The sequence below is a fragment of the Manis javanica genome, chromosome 17 (assembly GCF_040802235.1).
Source record: "Manis javanica isolate MJ-LG chromosome 17, MJ_LKY, whole genome shotgun sequence".
Classification (NCBI taxonomy): domain Eukaryota; kingdom Metazoa; phylum Chordata; class Mammalia; order Pholidota; family Manidae; genus Manis; species Manis javanica.
This window is the reverse complement of record NC_133172.1, coordinates 14,575,564-14,598,606: the sequence shown is the minus strand read 5'-3', so window position 1 is coordinate 14,598,606 and position 23,043 is coordinate 14,575,564. Positions and strand designations below refer to the sequence as shown.

Genomic DNA, 23,043 nt, shown 5'->3' with positions numbered 1-23,043 from the left:
GAAAGATTATATGAGGGTTTGAGATTTAGCTGTTCTAACAGAGATCCAAGTTAGAAGTTTATTTTATTGTTCTCCCTATTTCTCTCCTGATGAAATGGCTCTGCTCCATGAAGGCACTCAGGGACCTGGGTTCTTCTGGGTGCTGGTCTTGTCCCCACTACCACACCCCACATGACCATGCCTGGCTGCAAGGGAGTATGGGAAATGTAGTTTTCTTTCTGGAGTGGGGTTGGGGTCTTAAACCCATTAAGACTGTATTACTATTGTATTAGTTAGCTACTGCTGTGTAACAAATTACTCCCCATCCCACAAGACTTAGTGATTTAAAACAACAAACATTTATTATCCTACATTTTTGGTGGTCAGGAGTCTGGTGCCTCTGGCTCAGGGTGTCTCCCGAAACCCTAAGTAAGATATTGGCCTGAGCTACAGTCATCTCAAACCAACCAGGGAGGCCTCTCTTCCAGGCTGACTGGCATGCTTGCTGGCAGGCCTCAGGTCCTTGTTCACTGTTGGCCAGAGACATCAGTTCCTGGCCATGTGGGCCTCTCCACAAGGCAGCTCACAGCGTGGCTTCCCTCTAAGAAAGAAAGTGAGTAAGAGACTGAGAGAAGGCCAGCAAGACAGAGGTCATAGTCCTTTTGTAGCCTAATGCCAAAGTGACATCCATCACGTTTGCCATTCTCTGCTTGAAGCGAATCACTAGGTCTAGCCCACACCCCAGAGGAAGGGATTGTGCAGGGCATGAACACTGGGAGGCGGGGGTCATCGGGAGCCACCTCAGAGGCTGCCTCCCACAACTGTGGACTGAGGGGAGGTGGATTTGGGGGACAATTAATGGTAACGGAAGTCAGTAACTTATACAGGTAAGGGGGTCAGCTTCTACACCCTAAGCAAGGACAGAGTCTATGTCTAGTGATTGGGTATCTTTGGGGGAGAGACATCTGTGCATGGAAAAGACCAATTACCTCGTGTGCTTTTTTAAAATTTTGAAAAATTTAAAACTTAAAAATTGACACACAATTGATTACTGTTTTAAGTTAACATTATGTATTAAAGCTACCAATTGAAAACTAAAAACACCATCTTCCTTAAGCTTCAAAATACTACTTCTAATTTTTATTCTATTTATAAGTGTAGCAAATTTTAACAGTCATTTTCAGGGAGGTCTTTGATTAAAGTTCAACCGATTCCAGTTTCAATGTCTTCACATCCCATTTAGAATCTCAGTTAATTAAATTGCCTTAAATGTTCTGCTTTCACAAATTTAAATTGTTTAATATTCTTTGGAAGCTCAACAGAAGCTTCTAAGAAATGAAACCTTCCCAAGTACTTAACTCATAATAAATTGCAATAGTATTAAAATTTTTTATACATTCCGGTACCATTTACACACTTAGAAAAATTCTCTTTCACATTTCCGTGAAAAATTTCAAGTCTAAAATAATGAGTTACTCAATTATGCACTTTGCATCGGAAGCCTTACATTTTACAGGACAGATGTCACACTGTCTCCTGTGCCAAATTCTCTGAAACACTACAAATACTTTAAATACCAAATATCCCACTCAGATGATTCTTAAACATAACACAGAAGTATTAATACTGTGGGTTTGATGGACTTTCTCTATTTAATTATAAGCCTTGCTTACACTTGGGCATTAAAGGACACTCTTAAAGAAAATTTTATTAGCGAGGTGAGACTAATTCTTGACAAAAGACTTGGAACTGGAACAGAGCTCTGACTTTCTAGTTATGAAAGAAAAACCACTGAGCCCTTTTATAAATAGTTGCCATAACAGGGGGCTTTGTGGCTACAAAGTTTTGGGCCTCTGGCTTGCATCCCAGGTCAGGGTGTACCATTAACTCACTTTGTACTACTTCACAGCCAGTGAAATCAGAGGAAGTCTGCGGTGCTGTGAGGTCGCTCCCAGCTGGACTGGAGTCAGCTGGTCTGTCCACTGCCCAGCTCTGTTTTGCATTCTTTCCCCGGTCTTGCTTTCTGGGCTGATCACGAGCCCTGGAGACAGATTAATGACATCCAGTGTGTCGATCGCTCATCATCCCTTTGCCTGGCTCACCTCCTGGCCAGGCTGAAGTCAAGGTCATGACCCAGAGATGAATGGGGAGGTCCTTTGGGGATTGGAGATCAAGAATCTGGAGATGTCCTCTTGATGTATCAGCTCCCACAATTGTGTCAGTAGAATGCGGGGAGGGTGCAAGCAGCCTGAAATTGACCAGCCTTGGGGGCACCAGGGTGTGTGGCCACTGAGCTCAAGTTCTTAAAAACCCCAGAGGCCCTGTGAGCTGGAGGAGGGGATGGATGCAAGGACCCACGTGGGGGGAGATCAGGTAACAGGCTCTGGGGGGCTGGAGGGCGACAGCAGAGGAAGGCTGGCCAAGCAACTTCAAAGCTCAGCCCTGCTCTTCCTTCTGAACAGAGGGGCCTGGGGAGCCAGAGACATCAGCCCAGGGACAAGCACCTACCCGGGCAGCGCCTACTTTGTGTACGGCACCCTCTCAGGGTGGCTGTCTCAGAGCAGGACGAGTCATGACGGGAACTGAGACTGGTTCTGCATATATTTTGAAGGAAAGAAGCAGGGTTTACCATTGGATCTGATGTGGTGTGAGAGGAGCTAAGAGACAGGAGTCTAGGACGAGGTTGGGGTCTTGGCTCTGAGCGACTGGCTGAACAAAAGGGCTTTTCCTGAAGAAGGCGGGAGGAAGAGGTTGGGAGGCACGATGTCTTCCTGGATGTTGCAACCATCATCTGAGTAAGAAATACCATTTTCTGTAACAGCCAGTACACAGATAGGTAGACAGAATTTCTTGCAGCAATATTTTCCCTTACTGTGTATAGTGTACCTTGATGAATCAGTTTTTTATTGTCGTTCTTTAATAAGAAGTGTTCATCATGACTTATCACTACATCACAGCCTGAAATTTGAAAACCACCATTCTGGGTTCTACTTCCTCAAGACTTATCTTGGGCTTCTTACTATCTTGGAGAAGTCCAGGAGCCTGGGCTGGCTGACCTGGGAACCGTGGGGCACCGCCTGGGGGGGGGCGATGATGATGGCTGGGAAGACCAGGAGCAGGTGGAGGTGGGCGCTGAGAATCTCTCTGGGGATGATTACACCCTTAGGGAGAAGTTCAAGGAAAAGGCAGCTGGGCCATTGTAGGAGAGTGACAGGGACAGGCCCTGCTGGGCAATGAAGAAGTGTGAGTGGGGGGCACAGGCTGTGGGGTGGCACCTCTCTTAGCCCTGGTCCTGCCAGGCCCACCACACCCGTGACCTGCTGTAGGTGAGTGCCCAGCCACTGCCCCCAGAGCCCCTGGGTGGGTCCAGCCACTCAGTTTTACCATCAAGGGGCCCAGCTGTCCCTCAGCCCATTGGCTTTCATACTCCAAGCAGGTGGCCTCAGCTGAGGTCCTGTAGCCTTACACTGAGGCAGGAAGAAGAGGAAAGGGAAGGCCACCCACAGACCTCCCCTGCCCAGAACTGGCCACACAGCCACCTTTTCTGCAAAGGACCCAGCAGAGGGGAACAGTCTGTTACAGCTGGTGCTCTCCAGTTCCTCTCCGGAGGCTGGCCCATTGCTGCGCTGAGAAGAGTATCAGCAACCTGTCAGCCAGGAAGGAGCAAAGGTCAGCAAGGAACAAATCTGCCACAGTGGGACTGGGTGACATCTATCTTTCATAATGGCATGGTGTGGCAGGGCCCGGTCATTACTGCCACAGGCTTAGACATGCTCCATGCGCCCCTTCAATTATGGGGAGGTGAGGAGGTCCTGAGGGGGAGCGGAAGGGAGGAGGGCATTTGATAGGGGATATCCACCAGCCTGTGTGGGGTACTTTAATACCTAAACAACCCATGTGGCTGACAAAAGGGCCGTGCCCCAGAACCCCATGAAGTCAGTCAAGAGCCCAGGCCCCTGCCGCATTTGCTCTGAGATCCCCTGAGGATGCTCATGAAAGTGGAACATCGCCGTCTCGCACATGAGCAACAGGCTCAGAGAGGGGAACTAATTCAAGGTGTCCCAGAGGGTTCTGGCAGCGACTGGGCGCTCAGCATGTCCTCTACACCACATGCAACAATAATTACAGTCATCTAACACTGTCCCTCTGCACCGTGCTCTATGAAGACGCAGTTAATATGCAGGTATACTGTTATCTAGGTAGATACGGCACACAGTGTAGGCACAGAGTAACAGGTAGATACTGTTATCGGCACCATTATGTACAGGAGGAAGCTCTTAGAAATTAAGTGGTTTACCTAGGGCAGTGGTTCACAACTGGGGAGACTTTCCCCCCCTCCCAACACCCGGGACAGTGACAGAGACAGGGGACATCTGGCAGTATTTAGAGACAGTATTTAGGGGGGAGGAGATGCTATTGGCATGTAGTGGGTAGAGGCCAGGGATGCTGCTAAGGATTCTACAGTCTCCAGGAGAGCACCTCACAGCCAAGGATTATCTAGAATGTCAACAGTGCCAAGGCTGAGAAATCCTGCCCTAGAGAGGCATGTCTGAGAACGTTTATAGCAGCACTTAGTAAAAGTGCCAGAACTGGAGAGAGCACACATGCCTGTCAAGGGGGGAATAGATACACATAATGGACAAAATTAACCAATAATAACTACCTTCATCCAAGTGGGTGAATCTCACATAAATGTTGAATGAAGCAAGCAGGTCACGGGAGGATATGCTTCCATTTACATGAAGTTCAAAAGCAGGCAAAGCCATGCATGTATATGAAATACATGAATACAAAACACTAAAAAAAAAAAAGAAGAAAACCAAGAGATTATGACAAAAATCAGGATATCGATGATTTCTGAGGAGGATGAAAAGGGAAGGCTGGGGAAGGGCTCACAGCAGGTTCCTAAGGTACTGGTAATGTTCTGTTCCAGAACTTAGTTGATGGACCCAAAAGTACTTATTTTATTTTTGTTTAAAAATAAACACGCATAGCACACACCCCATTTTTGACATGTAGGGTTTCCCGGGCAACAGACTCTGAGCTGGAGATTTGCAGCACAAGCAGTGGTTTCTGGGGGGTGCTCTCTGGGGAGCGTTTCTAAGGAAGAGAGGAGGAGGGTGGGCTCAGGGAGACGCTGATGCGGTTGCCACAGGGGCCTCAGTTCATCCTGCAGGAAACCTGGAGCTGGGATGGCCCTTCTGGGTTGCCTCTAACTGAGGCGTGCAGCCAGGCTTTTGTTGCCCTTATTGACCAGATCTAGACGGTGGGCTGCCCCGGGGAAAAGGACAGAAGCTTGAGCGAGAAGGTTCTCTTCGTTCAGCTGAGGGCATTGCCCGGCCGCAGGCTCAGCTGTAAGCCATCCTGCAGCTGGTGGAGAGAATGCCCCCGTCCTGAGGAGGCGCTCTGGGGTGGCGTGCTGCATATTATAGCATTCCTTCCACTTTCTTCTCACCTAGGACAATTTCACAACAAAAATATAAAAGAAAATCTATTGATGTAACACACCATGTTAACACATTAAGGAAGAGAAAACACTGGATGAAATTCAACACCCATGTATAATAAAACTTTTGTGAGCCACTAGAGATAAAAGGGAATCATCAGCCGTGATAGAAGGTGCCTACCAGAAACCTGTAACAAGTATCCGAGTTAATTAGAAAAATTCCCTGTGAAGAACTAAGAAAATATTTCAGCAGGTCTGCTGGATATAAGATTAATGTACAAAAAATTAATAGCATTTCTATAATAGCATTAATGACCCATTAGAAAAGAGAATTAAAAAAAAATATTCCATTCTCTCATACAACAAAAAATTAAGGGGCACAGCTCAAATGCCAAGAAAAGATGTCCAAGGTCATTTTGGAGTAAATTATAAGACTTTATTAAAGAGTAACAAAGCTGACCTAGATGAGGAGACAGCTACCGTGTCATGTAGTATGTAAAAATGAATGAATTAGACCAGACACAAAAGGACAAATACTGTAAGATTCCACCTTCCTGAGAGGCCTGGACTAGGCAACTTTATAGACAGAAAGTAGAAGAGAGATTACTAGGAACTGGGGGGAGGGGAAATGAGGAGTTTTTGTTTAACGGGTACAAAGTTTCTATTTGGGATGGTGAAGAAGCTCTGGAAATAGCCGTGGTTGTACAACATCATCAATGTACTTACATGCCACAGATCTGTACACTTCAAGATGGTTAAAATGGTAAATTTTATGTTTATTTTACCATGATAAAATAAAGACACTCAGAGTAATGACCCCTGAGGAGATATGGGAAAAAAAATTAAATATACATAAATCAATATGGATGCATGAAAAAAATACATTGTGTAAAAAAAGCAAGTTACAAAAGGTACATGAAGTATGACATTCTCTGTGTTAGGATTTGGGTTTAGCTGTTTGCAATAGACAAAATCATAGTAACTTAAATGAGATATAAGTTTACTTCTCAGGGAAAGTTCAAATGTAGGCTGTTCAGGTTGGGCATGAAGCCTCTGCCATGGTCTAGGATCTAGGTTGTTTCTGGTGTATTTTGCCAACCTTAGGATGTGGCTCTTGTCCTCATGGCCCACAGTGTAGCTCCTGCCATCACACTGGCCTCCCAAGAAGCAGGAATGCTGAGGAAGGGATAGGAAGGGCATACTTTAGAGTCACCTCTCAGAAGATGCACACATCACTTCCCCTTACATTCTACTAGCTGAGCCTTAGTCGCATGGCCACACTTGACTTGCCAGCAAGGGAAGCTGGAAATGTAGTTCTTATTCAGGTAGACTTGTGACCACAGATACTATGGGGAGAGTGGACATCGGGGGACATTGAGTAGTTAGTCCCACACCATCCATGACAGGGACTGCTAACTTCATCAGTTTCCTTGATATCCATTTTCCCTTTCTTCCTCTTAGTCATAAAAGCCCCCAACTTTCAGCTGTCCACCCAGCTACAGGCTACATTTCCCAGTCACCCTTGTAGCTGGATGTGGCCATGTGACTAAGTTCAGGCCAATGGGATGTGAGCAGAGATACAGTGTGCTACTCCTAGTTCATCTTAAAAACAAAGCTAATTTCCTATCCTTCCTCTCCCCCTGGATGGGAGATAGCAATTTCAGTATCTTCCTCAGACTAGAGATGGAAGGCACGTGTTAAAGACCGTAGAGACGATGGGTCAAGATTCAGAGCCATCTACCTGCCCCAGACTGCCCACCAACCTGAAATATATTAAATGAAAGAGGAACTTCCCTGTTGCTTGAGGTACTGTGTTTTAGAGCCTGTTGCAACAGACTTGCTTGCATCTTAATTAATATAGGAATTGAAACCAGAAGTGGGGTTCTGATATAAAAAATAAAACACTAAGACATGTGGCATTGTCTTAGTGATGATGCAGCAGGTGGCAAAGACTAGCCATTGCAGGAGGGGAAGCTGGTGACCTTTATTACGCCACGAGGAGACATTTTGTAGAATGATCTTTGATAATTAGGTTAGCAGGCCATTGTTCACCTGAGCTCATAGCTCTAGGGAACTGGTTGGAAAACTCAAGAGTATTGGTGTGTATACTGCCCCTTTGTACTTTTCACGATATCCTTATAAGAGAGATGAGTTCAGGCAAGAACTGGTCCGTTTGTAAGCAAAGATGGAAGGAACCAGTCTCTGCTAAGGCATTCCTCTCTGCACATGTCTTGTGGTCCAGAATTGCAAGATTCCAGACACTTGCCACCTACCAGAGCTGGAAAAGCTCACACTCCGTGCTTCTTCCATTCAGACGCCTTCTCAAAAGCTTTCATGCAATGTCTTCATGAGACAATGGAAGGCAATCATATGGAAGATGTTGGCCTCACACCCAAGTTATTGATTCAGATGGCTTCAAGGTCACAGCCTTTCAGTGAGGGAGAGAGGCTCAGCCTGCTCAGTCAGAGAGATAGATAAAAAGGAGATTCTGAGTATTTCAGAACAGTAACTACAAGAGATTTTGGGGTGTGGCTGTATTCACATAGAACTGAATGGGGAACTATGACAAAATGTCAACATAGCAGGCCTGAGGAGTCTAGGTTTAGGAGGGTTTGCTTGCAAGACTGACTTGGCTGACATCTGGAAACCTGGCTTTTGGAAGTGTTTCTACCATTCCACAACTGATAAGAGAGGTTTTACTGTGGCTAGACTATTTGGGCAAAGAGTGTGGTTTATACTGAGTGCAGCAGGTACCTAATTCCTAACCTCTAAGAAAATTCCAGAAGGAAAGTAGCCTAAACCATATCATTTACACAGCTCATGTACCACACAAATCATGGATGCAATGAGGACAAAAAAAAAGCCACTTCTGGGACATTCTTGCTAAAGACACATGATCTGAATCTATAAGGAAACATCAGACAAAGCCAACCTGAGGAACATTCTACAAAGCAAAACTAGCTTATAATGTTCAAAACTGTCAAGGTCATGAAAGTGAAAAAGAGGCAGCGGAACTGTCCCAGATGGAAGGAGACTACAGAGACACAACAATGAGAAGCCATTGCACGTGATTTTAACCTGGATCCTCTTGCTACAAAAACACAATTGGGATGTTTGGAAAACTTGAATGGAATCTAAAGAATAGAGGTACAGGGTTGGGAGTCCCCAAGACCACCCCCACATTTGGAGGTTTTTTAGGACTCATGGGACCCAGCATAAAGTTGTACTCAGCAAAGATTTATTACAGCAACATACCAAGGATACACAGCGAGATCATAAGGGGAAAAGATACGGGGGATGGGGGCTATCTTATGCTCTCTCCTCCCATGAGGGGTCACAGAGCACAACAAAAATGCAGCAATATGTGTGTGATGTTTCTGCCCAGGGAAGCCCATTAGAATTTCAGCATCCAAGGTTTTTACTGGGGGCTGGTCACATAGGCACCCTCATAGGCTGGTCACATAGGCCTAGCATGTACCAAAATGCCGGGCTACAGGAAGGAAGGCAACTGTTCAGCATCAATCACGTTTGCATAATCCCGCTCAGCGAACCACCCTTATCAATCAGGGAAGGATGGGAACACTCTGGGTGCCAAGCTCCCCGACGCCAGCCAACGGCCAGCCTTGTGAGCAGGCCCTTCTAAAGAGAGCTGTCTCAGGCCCGCTCTGCTTTTTCTGCAGTCCACTCCATTGACCCTTGGTCAGGGCATCTTTACAGCAAAATTATCAGTAGGACCTCACAGGGCAGGGTGAGACCAACCTGCAGTATTGGCCTCAGCTTTGCTCCCACGATCCTGGATTTAGCCAATTAAAGCAAATTCTATTAATCAAAAAGGTCTATCTTAGAAAACCAAGTGGCTTCCTCAAGTTTCTGTGTGAATCTTTTTGGCAGGACATGTGCTGGTCCAACAGGACAGGTTACCAGGGCCCCCGATGTGGCCTCCCACCCCAGGGCTGCCAGTGGCTCAGTTCAGTCCTTGCTTTCCAAGGTGGTTAGCTCCAGTTTGCTTTTCCGTGACACCAATTCAGCCACCTGATGAACATGGACAACACCTGGCCGGATTTAGGGCCACCTTCCTGCTGCCTCGTAGGTGTGGCAATTGGAAGGCTAAACATGGCAGGTAGGCCCAGAGTTTGAATTCAGAGCAGTCCAGCAGCTTGGAAAGGCAATATCAGACATTCCTCTTGTGTTTTTAGTTGGGGAGAAGAAAACTTCCATGAATGGTTCTGAAGGACAAAATCACTAACGTCTCTCCCCCAACTCTGGCATCCACCCACAAGCTGTTTTTGTTTTTCCTTTTTTGTTACAAGATCAGCATGGTTGATTTAGTAAGCATAACTTTGCATTTTTTTCCCAAGCATTTTTTCAATTGAGGTAAAATTCATATAATACACAATTCACCATTTTAGCCATTTAAAAAATGTGCAATTCACTGGCTTTTACTACATTCACAATATGGTGCAACCATCTCCATTATCTAGTTCCAGAACATTTCCATCACTCCATAAAGAAATCAGTACCTATGAGCAGTCCCTCTCTATTCCCCCCTCTCCTCATACCCTGGCAACTACTGTTTTCTGTCTCTGTGAGTTTGCCTATTCTGGGCATTTCATATAAATGGAATCATAACAATATGTAGCTCTCTTTAATTGAACAGAGTGTTTTTCAGGGGTCATCCACATTGTAGAGCGGATCAGTACCTCATGCCCCACCATTACTTTTCATGGCTGACTAATATTCCACTGCATGGATGTATCTCATTTTGCTTATCCATTCACCAGTTGATAGACATTTGGAGTATTTCCACTTTTTGGCTAAAATGAATAATGCTGCTGCAAGCACTCATATACTAGTTTTTGTTTGAATACCTGTTTTTAATGCTCTTTGGTATGTGTAGGAGTGAAATTGCTAGATCAAATGGTAATCTATGTTTTTACCTTTTTGAAGAACTGACAGACTCTTCAAAGGGTTCTTTTGGCAGTTCGGGACCCCTTGCTTTCCAAAGGAGCTGCACCATTTTACATTCCCACCTGCAATGTATGAGGATTCTACTGTCTCTGCATCATCACCAGCATTTGTTATTTTTCATGTTTTTGCTTTTAGTCACCCTAAGTGAGTATGAAGTGGTATCTTATGGTGGTTTTGATTTGCATTTCCCTAATAACTAAAGATGTTGAATCTTTTAGTGTACTTACTACTCATTTGTATATCTTTGGAGAAATGTCTATTCAAGTTCTTTGCCCATTTAAAAAGGTGGGTTATTTTTTGTTGTTGAGTTGTAAAAGCTCTTTATATATTCTGGATACTAGGCTCTTATCAGATATGTGATTTGTAAATATTCTTTCTAATCCTGTAGGTCATCTTTTCACTATTTTGATAATGCCTTTTTTTTACTGAAGTATAGTTGATATAAAATATTATATTGGTTTCAAGTATGCAACACAGTGATTCAACACTTACCCACATTATTAAATCTTCACCCCAACTAGTGCAGTTTCTATCTGTCAACATAGAAAGATGTTAAAGAACCATTAAGTATATTCTCCATGCTGTACTACCATCCCCATGATCAACTTATATTATGATTGAGTTGACAGTGCCCTGTGTTGCACAGAAGTTTTTAACTTTGATGAAGTCCAATTTATCTACCTTTTTTTCTTTTGCTGCTTGTGCTTTTGGTGTCATATCTAAGAATCAATTGCCAAATCCAAGGTCATGAAGTATTGCTCCAGTGTTTCCTTCTAAGAATTTTGTAGTTTTGACTCTTACATTTAAGTTTTTGATCCATTTTGAGTTAATTTTTGTATACGGTGTGAAGTAAGGATTTGAATTCATTCTTTCACATGTGGTTACCATGCCATTCTTTCCCCATTGGATGTTATTGTCACCCTTGTTGAAAATCAATTGACTGTAGATGTATGGGTTTATTTCTGGACTGTCAATTCTATTCCATTGATCTATATGTCTGTCCTTATACCAGTACCACAGTTTTGATTACTGTAGCTTTGTAGTGAGTTTTGAAATCCGTAAGTGTGAATCCTCCAATTATGTTCTTTTTCAAGATGGTTTTGGCAATTCAGGACCCCTTGCAATTCCCTGTGAATTTTAGGGCAAGCTTGTCCATTTCTGCAAAAAAAAGTCCCTTGGAATTTTGAGAGGGATTATACTGGTTCTGGAGTTCAATTTGGGGAGTATTCCCATCTTAACAATATTAAGTCTTCCAGTTGATGAACATGGGGTACCTTTCCATTTATTTAGGTTTTCTCTAATTTATTTCAGCAATGTCTTATAGTTTCTCAGTGTACAACTCTTTATTGTACAATAAATTTTTTCCTAAGTATTGTATTCATTTTGATGGTATTGTAAATGAAATTATTTTCTTAATTTCACTTTCAGCTCATGATTGCTAATGTAGAGAAATTCAAGTGATTTTCATATGTTGATCTTGTACCTTGTGACTTTCTTGGATTCGTTTATTATCTCTAATAGCTTTTTCTGTGGATACTTTATAACTCTCAATTATTTAAAAATTCTCACACATACCTTTAATCCAGAAAGGCTGGATGCAATCAGGGGCAAAAGCATTTTCACAGAAAGACATTTTATACCACTTAACTAGAAAGACACATCAGAACCAGGAATGGGTTAGTCAGTATGAAATCCTGAATTTTCAACAAGTTTCAGAATCATTTTCTACAACCCCATACCCCTTTTGTCCTGATGATTTTCCCAGTGATAAACATTTTTCCAGTTGATTAACATCAACAGTGACCAATGCTGATGAGGATATGGAGCAACAAGAACTAACACTTTTGCTGGGAAATACAAAATGGTCCAGCCATTTTGGAAGATAGTTCAGCTTCTTACAAAATTCAACACACCCCTCACATATAATCTAGCAAACAAGTTTCTCGTATTTACCCAAATGAGTTGAAAACTTATGTCCACACAAAATCCTGCACATGCATGCTTATAGCAGCTTTATTTGTAACTGCCAAAACTTGGTAGCAACCAAGAGGGCCTTTAGTAGTGAACATAGAAAGATGTTGAACAGAGTATTTTTCAAGGGTCATCCACATTGTAGAGCGGATCAGTACCTCATGCCCCACCATTCCTTTTCATGGCTGACTAATATTCCACTGCTTTTCAAGCCATGAAAAGCCATGGAGGAACCTTAAATGCCTATCACTGAGTCAAAGATGCCAGTCTGAAAAGGCTGTACACTGTATGATTCTAACTATATGACATTCTGTGAAAGGTAAAAACATGGAGACAGTGAAAGACCTGTGGTTGCCAGGGGCTGGAAAGAGGTAGGGATGAACAGGTGGAACACGGAGGATGTTTAAGGGAGAGCAACTATTCTGTGTGATGCGTACACGTCATTACACATTTGTCCAAACTCCTTCAATGTGAGGTGAACCCTAATGTAAACTATGGACTCTGAGTGATTATGATGCGTCCTTGTAGGTTCATCAGTTGGAACAAATGTACCCCTCTGGTGGGGGATGACAGTGGGGCAGGCTACGCTGGACAATCAACAGACACTAAGGGTCAGGCATTCAATTTGTAACAGGCCTCGTTAGCAAACTAAGAACTGTTTCAAGACTCCCAAAGTGTATTTGCCCATAGAATTGGAGATTGCCTCTCTTTTCATATTCTCTTATTGTCCCAAAGGCATCAATAGGCCAAAATTATAGCAAGAATCATCATTTACAGAGACTTGTTCTGTTTCCAATACTCCAATTGGTGGCAAAAACAAGGGAGCGTGACACACATGCACATGTGCACACACACACACAATTGTTTTTGGATCTCTAGTGTATATTACATTACAAGCATACATTTTATTGTTCTGTGTTCTTTCACCAGCTGGTCGGTCAGGTACAGCCACAAGAGGAGACAGAAGAGAGGCGCAGGAAAGCCAAGTTTATTATCTGTCCTATAGACAGAGGCGTGTCACACAGAGTCACATGGGAAAGACACAGGGTGGTCATGAGACAGGAGACAGGACGGATGGGACTGCTTAGGCCAGCCTCTACTGGGGTGTCCTCAGGAAAGGTAGGGCAGGGTGAACAGCAGGCTGTAGTGGCAGATCTGCATAATTTCTGCGGCTTTGGGCTTTGGACTATTGGGGTGGTCCCTGGTTGCCTGGCACCTGGCCTTTGAATTGTTAAGGCAGAGAAATATTGCCTCCTGCGATGCCTGAGCCCGAAAGGGGTCTGGCCCTGGATTGGTTCGTTTGCGTATCAAAGGCATGCTGGGCTGGGCTCTCCGTGGGTGTCTAAGAATAGGCTAGCCCTGGGCGGGGCATCTCTCCACTGCCAGAAGGGTCCTTGAAACGATCAAAGGTCATAATATACAGAAAATAAACATATTTAAATACCCACAATACATACATTGATCAATTTTATCATACATCCAGATAAAATGGTCATAAAATACAAAGCCAAAGCCGTTTTTCCAAATTTCCCTTTTTCTTTGAGGTGTAATTGACAGACAACGTTGTATCATGAACTCCAGTTTTTCTTGTCCTCAAATCACATAAGTAAATTCAGCACTAACAGGGTTAACATCAGGGCTGCCAAGCTCCCGGGTAGAAGAGGTGGGGCTGAGGAGGTGGAATGCTGTTTGCTTTTTGCCTTTGGCTAATCTAAAGCTTGGATCCAGCCCTGGGAATGGAGTTAACCTTTTTTCCTCCCCCTTAAAGGAGAGAGCAATACAAACTTCTCACCTTTTGGGGTCACCTAAAGCCCACCTTTGGGAAATTTGCCCCTTTTCTCCTTTTACCTGGAGGAGGCATCAACGACAAATGCGTTAAAGTTTACTGTCTTTGGACCACCAAACTCATTTCTGGCAAATGTTCAGGCACTTTCTCCCCAAAGCACCATCAGGCTGCTGTATTTCCCTCGCTTCAGCCATGGCCGAAGTTGGCCGGGGTATCCGGAGAGCCCACCCCCAGGGCCTGGACCTGCTGCTTTAATTGCGCAAGTACGGCTCACCTACTAGAGCAGACAGCCCAGGGTGACTTATGGCCATCTGGCACCCGGGTTTCATCATTTCCCACCTCTCTCCCCTTTCCCCCAAATAACGCTGCAGCCATTTTATCAGTTAGGATCCTTCCAGCAGCCCCACCACTACCGCCACTGCGTATGTGTCTGTGGTCCCAAGACTACCCCATGTCTGGATTTTGCCAGAAGGACTCGAGGGAATTCAGCATACAGTTGCACCTCTCCTGAGATGTACTGTGGCAGTACAGGGGCAGTGAGGGCGCGGTTGGGTCATAAGGGAAACAGGCACAGGTGGAGATTAGAAGAATCCATGTGTGGGTTCCTTGTGTCCTGTCCCTTCCCTGAGGGGTCACGTGGAATATACTATTCCAGCCACAAAAACATGGCAACATATGTGTGATGTCCAGGGAAGCTTCTTAGAGACTCAGCTGCCTGGGGGTTCACTGGGGGTTATGAGGCACCCTCTGCCTGGCATGTACCAACATCCCAGACTCTGAGGATGAAAGCAGGGTTTGCTGTAAGCCATGCTGTTTGCACAGTGAGCCTCCCTTAACAGTTAGGAAATGGGAAACTTCCAAAATCCAAGTTCTCAGATGCCAGCCAAGGGCCAACATGGCAAACAGGCCTTTCCAAGGAGAGATGCCAGCCACATTAACCCTTTCCTGCACAGGCAGTGATTGAACCAGTGTGACCACCATATTTTGATGGTTGTACTGTGGTTATGCAGAATGTCCTTATGTGTAGGAAACACACACTAAAGAATGTGGCCATGATGTTGATGGAGCATTGAGTTGGGAATACACTACATGTTTCAGAGGAAAAAAAAGCTTTTTGTGCCACACCTACAACTTCTTGCTTTGAGCTTGTTTTCAAGATAAAAAGATAGTTGACCCTTGAACACAGGTTTGAATTGCACAGTCCACTTAGATACAGATTTTTTTCACTAAGTACGCTGGAAAACCCTTTGGAGATTTGCGACAATTTGAAAAAACATTTTTTTCTCCAGCTTACTTTATTGTAACATTATGGCATTTAATACATGTAGCAAATATGTGCTAATCGACTATTTATGTGATCAGTAAGGCTTCTGGTTATTAGTAGGCTATTAGTAGTTAAGTTTTGGGGGAGACAAAAGTTATATGTGGTTTTCAACTGTGTTGGGGGATAGGTATTTTGCACTTTTGACATTAGAAGTTAAAATTTAAATTCCTAACCCCCATGTTATTCAAGGGTCAACTGTATATTTAAAAAATAATAATATGGAAGATGGGAGAATCAGTGGGGATGTGGATTGGGGACAGGCTCAGCTGAAGACTGAAATTGACTGTTACTGAGTCATAGACACAGAGGTTATAAAACTTCTAAAATTGTTTATATTTAACATTCTCTGTAACAAAACAAAACAAACCCATCATCAACGATGCCTTCTAAATGGAAGGGGAGGGTAATGACATGGAAGATGCTTAATATTCATCTACAACACTGTATTTCTACACACACACACAGAAAATGAGAAATGCACATAACCAAAATCAGTAAGCAAGCACAAAGATTACCACCACCCAGAGGTCACCAGTGCAGTAACCCTGTAATGCTTTAGTTCATATTCTTACTCTGAAAAAATATATAGAGAGAGATTCAGGAGGTAATCCAGTATATAAATCAAGGAGCTATATAGCTGCATAATTTAATTTTGCATATATATATATATATACACACACACATATGCATATGCACACTATAATGTATATGTATATGTATATGCCAAAATTAAATCATAGACATGCCTTTTTTTTTTCTTTCCAGACAATGGTCCCATCTTTCCCTTCCAGTAAATGTTTATCTCATAGTCTTCATATACAATTTCCCCGAGTAGACCCTAAAATATCCCCTAGAGCCCAGCTGTCCAAACCAGGACCCTATACTTGGTCATGACTCTTAGGGTCTGTTTCAACTTGCCACCATCCCTTTTTATGATACTGGCAAAACATGCCACCTCTTGGTGCGCCTGGCTGCTGCTTCGCTGGGGTTCTGCCTGCTCTTCTGCTCCTCCCTGTGTTTTGTGGTTACTGCAGGGTGGGGCCGAAGGCCTGACCCTTTCAAGGTGAGGCAGTTCAGGGTAGAATACACTAAAGGCAACGGCACAGTCCACCTGTGTCACACAAGGAAGCCTAGAATATCGCACTAACCCACAAGCAGCAAGATCAGCCATGACCTTAGACTGGGGTGGGGACCGCCTGATCCTGCCACCGCACGGCTCTACCTGACCCGCACGACGAGACAGTCATGTGTGGTATCACTGTGACATTGTACCCACACCCACCCACTGCCTAATGCCTTTAAGCCTGATTGATAATCTTTGAATCAGTCATTTTCTACAGGCTTAGGACATACTGTCCTAACTCTTCCCTTTTTCTGATGTAAAACACCTTCTATTGTTGTTTTCTTTTGTAGGGCTCTCCCACCTTGCCTGGTACAATTTGAACCAAGTAGTAACCATGGCAGTAATATTTTATTTCTATTAAAAAGATCTGAGGCACCTTAAATGGTTTTCTTGGCTTCACTGGAGATGGCTGGTAATTATAGATTTGCTTTGTTTATGTCACCGTATTCCTATTATGTTAATATGTGTGTGCAAATTAGTTAGTAGTTTAAAACCTATACATACTTAAGGTACTATACAAGAAGATATGTCAAAGAAATAATCAATCCTCCCAAGTTTCCTTCATATGCTACATCTATAGCTTTTCTTCTTCCTTCCTAATTACAAACCTTAAATAGAATTCGTGCCTCATATCGAATTTACCGAGTATCATAATTCCTCCAGGTGGTAAAGATACCTCGAGACAAGTGCTGGGCATAGAAGCCACAGGGCATAAATCTGCAAAGAAGTAAAAAGCTAACCTTTGCAAACAATATGGCTTCTCTCTCACTTACCAGCTTTACATTTCCCTGTATGGCCCCGGAAGATGACTGGTTAGCCAGAGACGGGTAAGATTCCTCAAGGGAGGAACAACCTAAGACAGGCACAGTCGCAGGGGGGCCATCAGGTGAGAATTTGGGGATCAACAGAGGTGAGGCTCAGAACCTCACCCCCCCTGCTTTGAGAGAAATCTTCTGCATCCGTGGATGTCTTGCTGCCCTTGTCTAGCCTGGATTAATACTTAGTCCATAGGCATACACCTGATCATCTGATCATCTACATTTGCCTTCTTACAGCACTAAACTATGTTTTCTACCTTTATCTTGCATCTACCTACCACTTCAGCATTTTATTAAAAATAAAAATAATAATAATAATAGGAGAAATGTGGGATCAACATATAAATCAAGTACAAAAATCAAATGAATATTCATATTTGACCTGATGGTTTATAGGTCATATTGCATGATCAAAACCGAAAGTTTCTGTGATGAATGCCCTTGTACTGTTCACCATGTAAGAATTTATTCACTCTGTAAGAATTCGTTCACCATGTAAGAACTTGTTCGTTATGCTTCAGAAGATTGGAGACTGACGAGAATTAGGCTTGAGATGGATTAATGATTGTACATTGAGCATTGACCCCCCTATACTGAATTTTATTGTTGTTAACAACCATTTGATCAATAAATATGAGAGATGCCCTCTCAAAAAAAAAAAAAAAGATCTGAGGCACTTCTGGCAAAATAATACATTTATTATGTATGATTAGCAGGTAGATGTTGCTGATATATTAGTCTCTCAATGTTTTGAAAAAAATTTCAAAATAAGAAACAAAATAATTTTATATACCACGCAATTACAGGGGTCCTTGAGGAACAGGGTTGGGCTCAGGGGACAACCTCACTTTTCACAGAAGTCAGAGTGGGTGGAACCATCTACCTTCAAAAATTTTCTGAGCTACTTGACTTTCAGCTGTGAGACCTGGTCCCAGCCTGGGGCCTCAGGAGGTTAAGTCCACCACCCAAAGTGGCTGGAATTTTCCGCAGCCATAAGGATGAGATTCAAGTTCAGGAATGACTGGAGGGCTTCCCTGAAGGGGCTAATAAAGCCCCTGAAGCAGAAACGGGAGGAGACAGGGCAGAGGAGGAGGAGGGAGGGTAAGGAGCCCTCTCCAGGGCCAGCCCTCCCGATGCTCCCACGTGAGTCTCCCCTCAGTAGAACAGGGGCCATCCTAGAGCAGCAGCAGCAGGTAGATCTGATGCAGAAACTTTCTTCTAGTAGTTTTCAGAACCTGAAGACGGGGCCCAGCAGGACCCTCAACTGGACCCAGGAATACCTGGGATTCCAGGGAGGTATAAGCTCTTCATTAAAGAGAAGTCCTGGCCAGTGGTCTGAGGTCCTGGAAGGCACAGTCAGGTTGTTTTGCAAGGACATCCCTCAGCTAGGACAGACGGATCCGCAGGATCACACTGCTGTTGGTCACACGGGCTCCATAGTGGCCAGCCCAGAACTGTGTGTCCTGGCCCCAGTGTTCAAAAGACACAAACCGGATGCCCCTCTTGATGTTGGAGAACACATGGGTGACCTGCAGGTGGAGGAAGAGGTCAGCCCCCTTGTGCCATGGCCTTTCCCCCAAAAACTGAGGCTGGGCCATCTGGCAGATAGTATTTTCCATAAATGGCTACAACAATGTCTCCAGGTCCACACATTCTTCTAGAATCATGCCGCACCTCAAGCGGTGGAGGCTAATTCCCATCCCCTTGATCTGGGTGGGTTTGCTTGTAACCAAGATTGTGGTGGAAATGATGCCAACGACTTTCGCCAAGTAGCTTCCAAGGCTTGGTGAGAAAAGACAATGATGGTTTCTCCAGAATGTTCATGGTAGCACCCTGAGCCACCTGAAAGCTGACATCCTTGAGACCACCATGCTGTGAGGAAGCCCACATAGCCCAGGCACAGAGATGGGAGATGCTAAGACTAAATGGAGAGATGCTTGGCCACCCGACCCCCAGCCCGCCCTTCAGCTCCAGCCATTGTCTGAATACAACTACAGTTGACCCCGGCACAATTTAGGGGCTAGGGAAGGGCCGCCCACTCCTGCTGGGCAGTTGAAAACCTGCATATAACTTTTGACTCCCCCCAAACGTAACTAGTAACAGCCTACAGCTGATTTTATGGTAGTAAATGATAAAACAGACTAGTCTCTACATACCTAACCATTTAACTTTTTTGTTACTTCTAGGTTATGTTTTTGTCTGAGGTTTTCAAATTGTCTCAAACCTCCAAAACATTTTCCAGTGTATTTATCAAAAAGAGTATGTGTGTAAGTGCACCTGTGCAGCTAAAGCCCATGTTGTTCAAGGGTCAGCTGTACACAAGAGACCAGGGGCAGACGCCCCCGGCAGAGCCCTACTCACAGAAACCACAAGCAGCAACAGAACGGCTGCTCTTGATGTCAGGCCACTGAGTTTTGGGGTGATTTGTTACACAACAATAGGTGACCACCACAGGCCTCAGCATCCTTTCCCATGTCCCTGTCAGAGACTCACCTGGAGGCAGACATTGTTGTTCCACTGCTGGATGGGATCAGGTACAACAGAAAATTTATCCAGGACGATCTGGTTGGCATCCAGAAGTTGGACAATTAGCCGATACATACAGCCACTATCGTGTCGAGCTCCCCACCTGTGGGAGGAGGAAGGCTTAAAAGGCTGGATTTGCCACCCCTTCTCTTTAGGTGTCAGCCTGTCCCACCTGAATGACCTCCCCATGTATGCAAATCCAAAAATGGCCCTGGGACTGGCACCTGCGTCTCCTGGGAGTGTGGCCCCACTGCAAACCGAGGAATCAGAAGCTGTGTTAACCAAGTTCCCTCGCTGGTCCCCAGCTCATCCATTTTAGAAGCAATGAGTGAGAGCAGCACTCTTCAAGGTCCCTTCTCCCATATGAAGGTGACAATGAAAATTTTTCATTCTACGTTTAAATGGTAGCAAAAGAGGTAATTTCCGATGTGTATAGTGTTGACATTTTATTACCCAATTTTCCTATCAGTAATTTAAAAAGATCCAGGGGACTCTAAATAAATGGGTGATTAAAAAACACCCAGTGTCTATCAATGATAAATGGATGAATTATAAATTCATTTAATGAATACTATACAGTAAGAAAAGTGAGCCAGGCGCAACTACATATGATTATGGATGAATGTACAAACATATTGAATGAAAGAAGCCAGATACAAAATATATACTGCATGACTCCATATACGTATACAAAAAAATAGACAAATTTCTCCACGAGAACAGGATTCAGGATGGTGTCTCCCCTCATGCGGGTAGTAATAGGAAAGCAGCCTGAGAGACTTTAGGAGCTGGTAACACAAATGTGTCCACTTTGTGATAATTCATTGTTGTACACCTGAGATATGTGCACTTTTGCTGTTAGAAGTTAAAATTTAAAAACTTAAGAGTAACAGGCTATAAAAATGCATGAACAGTATCTTCTTTTATAGACTTCCTATCGTTCCACTTCTTAGATGTCCATTCTACTTCTCCTGCAGAATTTTATTCTATTGTAATATTAATGTATTTTTATGTTCTTCTGACTTTTTCTGATCACCCTTTCATGCAGCTCTGTGCCAACTACATAAAAAATATAAATAGAAATGTAAAATTTTTCCTGTGGCCATAAAGCCCTGTTAACACTTTTTCTTTTCGATTGAATTATCACCCACTAGTGCTTCCCAGGCTTTGCTGCACGTTAGAATCATCTGGAATGTTGAAAAGATACTGTGTAAAAAAGAATTTAGCCTTGTCCAAAGGTATGATCTTTGCCCTCAGCAACTCTTGGTAATCTCTGGATTCCTGGAATATTATGCCTGACAGGAGTCTATGTGCTTAACATATAACCCTGTCTTATAAAGATGGGTAAATTGAGGCACACTGTGGCTTGCTTAGGGCCACAAAGCTGCAGAGCCAGGGCTTGAAAAAGGAGGTCTGGCTCTGGAATCTAAACTATTAGCCAACTATCCTATATTGTCTCCTCCTAAGGCAAGGTTTATGTCATTCACAGACAAGACTGAATGGTCCCAAGTCCTCTGTACTGGATCCTATCTGGAATCCTGCACTCCCATTCCCTTTGTGGCAAGAATGGTTCACAGTGTGTACTCTGCTAACGACTATGGTCTGGATTCAGTCATTCATCTCCCTGAGTTTCAGTTTCTTCCTCTGCAAGGGATTGCTAGGAGTCCTAAATGAAGTCATCCATGCAAAGGTCATGGCGCCTGTGATCGGTGCTTAGCAAAGGGCTCTTTTTATCATCACACTCACCAGTCAGAGACACAAATCTCAATTTTGCCACTATCCAGCAGTTCAGGCCACAAACCCTCTTCCTCCAGATCTAAGATCTGCTTCTTGCGACACCAGCTAGGAAAGAGGGAGAAGGGTTAACTGAGAACAGGCAGGTCCTCCTCACCCCGGCCCTGGCCCTTGGTGGGTAGGGGCATTCACCTGAAGGAAGACACGAAGCAGGTCTGCGAAGGGGCCCCAGGCACGGTTAACCTGTTTTCCTCCACCACCCAGCCGTCTCCGCCGTGCTGCACCATCCACTTCCGGAGGCCTTCTGTTGAATAAACAAGGATTCCTGCCCCAGTTCTTCCCGCCGGCGACCCAGGCGGCTCCGCCCAGGCCCAGCCCCCTACAGCGGACGGTCCCGCCCCCACCCTCGGATCCCTCCCCGGGCTCCTCACCTTGGCCGCAGGGGTTGCGGATGAGGTTGCGTCCGATCGGACTGCGCTCGCAGAAGCGGCCCAGGAGGCAGGGCCTGGCCTCGCGGGCCGGGGGCAGGCAGCTGCGGGCGAGCGGCAGCAAGGCGCCGTGGTCCCGGGCCAGGATGAGCAGCCACAGCGCCTGGCCGTCCACCAGGGCCCGCCAGCCCCTGCACACCCGGCGGCAGCGCCCGAGCAGCGTGCGCGGGGGCACGTGGCTCAGCACCACCAGGAGAAGCTCGGGTGGCAGTTGGCTCAGGTCTAGCGCCTGTTCGGGCTCCGGGTCCGGCGCGGGGACTGGGGCGGGCCGGCCCCTGGAGGCCCAGGTGCCCATGGGTCCCCAGCCCGGCCGAGCTGCGACAGCGGGAGAAGGGTCAAGCGTCTGGGATTCGCAGCTTCCGCGGCCCCGCCCCTGCCGGCCGCACCCCCAGACTGCCAGCTTCAACCCCCCCACCGCCCAGCCACGTCGTCCCCTGTCCCTGTCTCCCAACTCGTCCTGGCCTTCCGCGCAGCTCAGCCCCTCCCCTGCCGCGTGCACTGGCACGTGCTCTGCGGCCCGCAGACCCGAGTCCCACCTGGGATCTTACCAGTTTTCTCCCTCGCCTCTCCCCGCCCCTCCCCTCCGCCCTGTCACTCGCCCTCCCCTCCCTCAAAATAGCCAGCCCCCCCCCTCCGCTCGCCCCTCTCTTCCCACCGCTAGCCCCCTCCGGCCCGCGCAGTGCCCCCTGAGACCTGCCCGCCCCTCCCGGCCCCCGGCCATCCTCACCCGGTCCCCTCCTTCCTGCTGTATTCGGGCGGCGGAGTAACTACCCAACCGGACCTGACGCCGCAGACCGGAGGGAGGGGGCGGGGACCGCCGGCATCCAGGGTCTGTCACATCGGCCCCTTGGAGTGTCCCTACAGGCTGTAAGACGTCTAG

At 45.4% G+C, this 23,043-nt stretch overlaps 1 protein-coding gene across 16 annotated transcripts; it reads right to left on the bottom strand.

Moving 5' to 3' along the window:
* Positions 1 to 315: 315 nt before the first annotated feature.
* Positions 316 to 22,719, bottom strand: FBXO27 (F-box protein 27). 16 transcript variants are annotated; one of them, XR_012126557.1, is made up of 10 exons: positions 22,107 to 22,719; positions 21,868 to 21,979; positions 21,688 to 21,783; positions 19,909 to 20,044; positions 6,525 to 6,601; positions 4,981 to 5,079; positions 4,643 to 4,776; positions 3,519 to 3,625; positions 2,609 to 2,770; positions 1,872 to 2,020 (listed from the first exon to the last, which is right to left on the bottom strand). XR_012126557.1 is itself a non-coding variant. In XM_037021668.2 (8 exons), exons 1-7 carry the CDS (start codon positions 22,456 to 22,458, stop codon positions 1,878 to 1,880), a joined length of 1,050 nt encoding a protein of 349 aa, XP_036877563.2. In that variant the 5' UTR covers positions 22,459 to 22,717; the 3' UTR covers positions 316 to 580; positions 1,872 to 1,877. The 16 variants fall into 16 exon arrangements, 9 of the variants coding, with proteins under 9 accessions (XP_036877563.2, XP_036877564.2, XP_036877568.2 ...); XR_005062211.2 differs by lacking the exons at positions 1,872 to 2,020; positions 2,609 to 2,770; positions 3,519 to 3,625; positions 4,643 to 4,776; positions 4,981 to 5,079 and adding exons at positions 5,392 to 5,434; positions 7,699 to 7,879; positions 10,363 to 10,455; positions 10,886 to 10,926 and having other exon boundaries at positions 22,107 to 22,704; XM_037021668.2 differs by lacking the exons at positions 2,609 to 2,770; positions 3,519 to 3,625; positions 4,981 to 5,079 and adding an exon at positions 316 to 580 and having other exon boundaries at positions 22,107 to 22,717.
* Between the last annotated feature and the right edge of the window lie 324 nt (positions 22,720 to 23,043).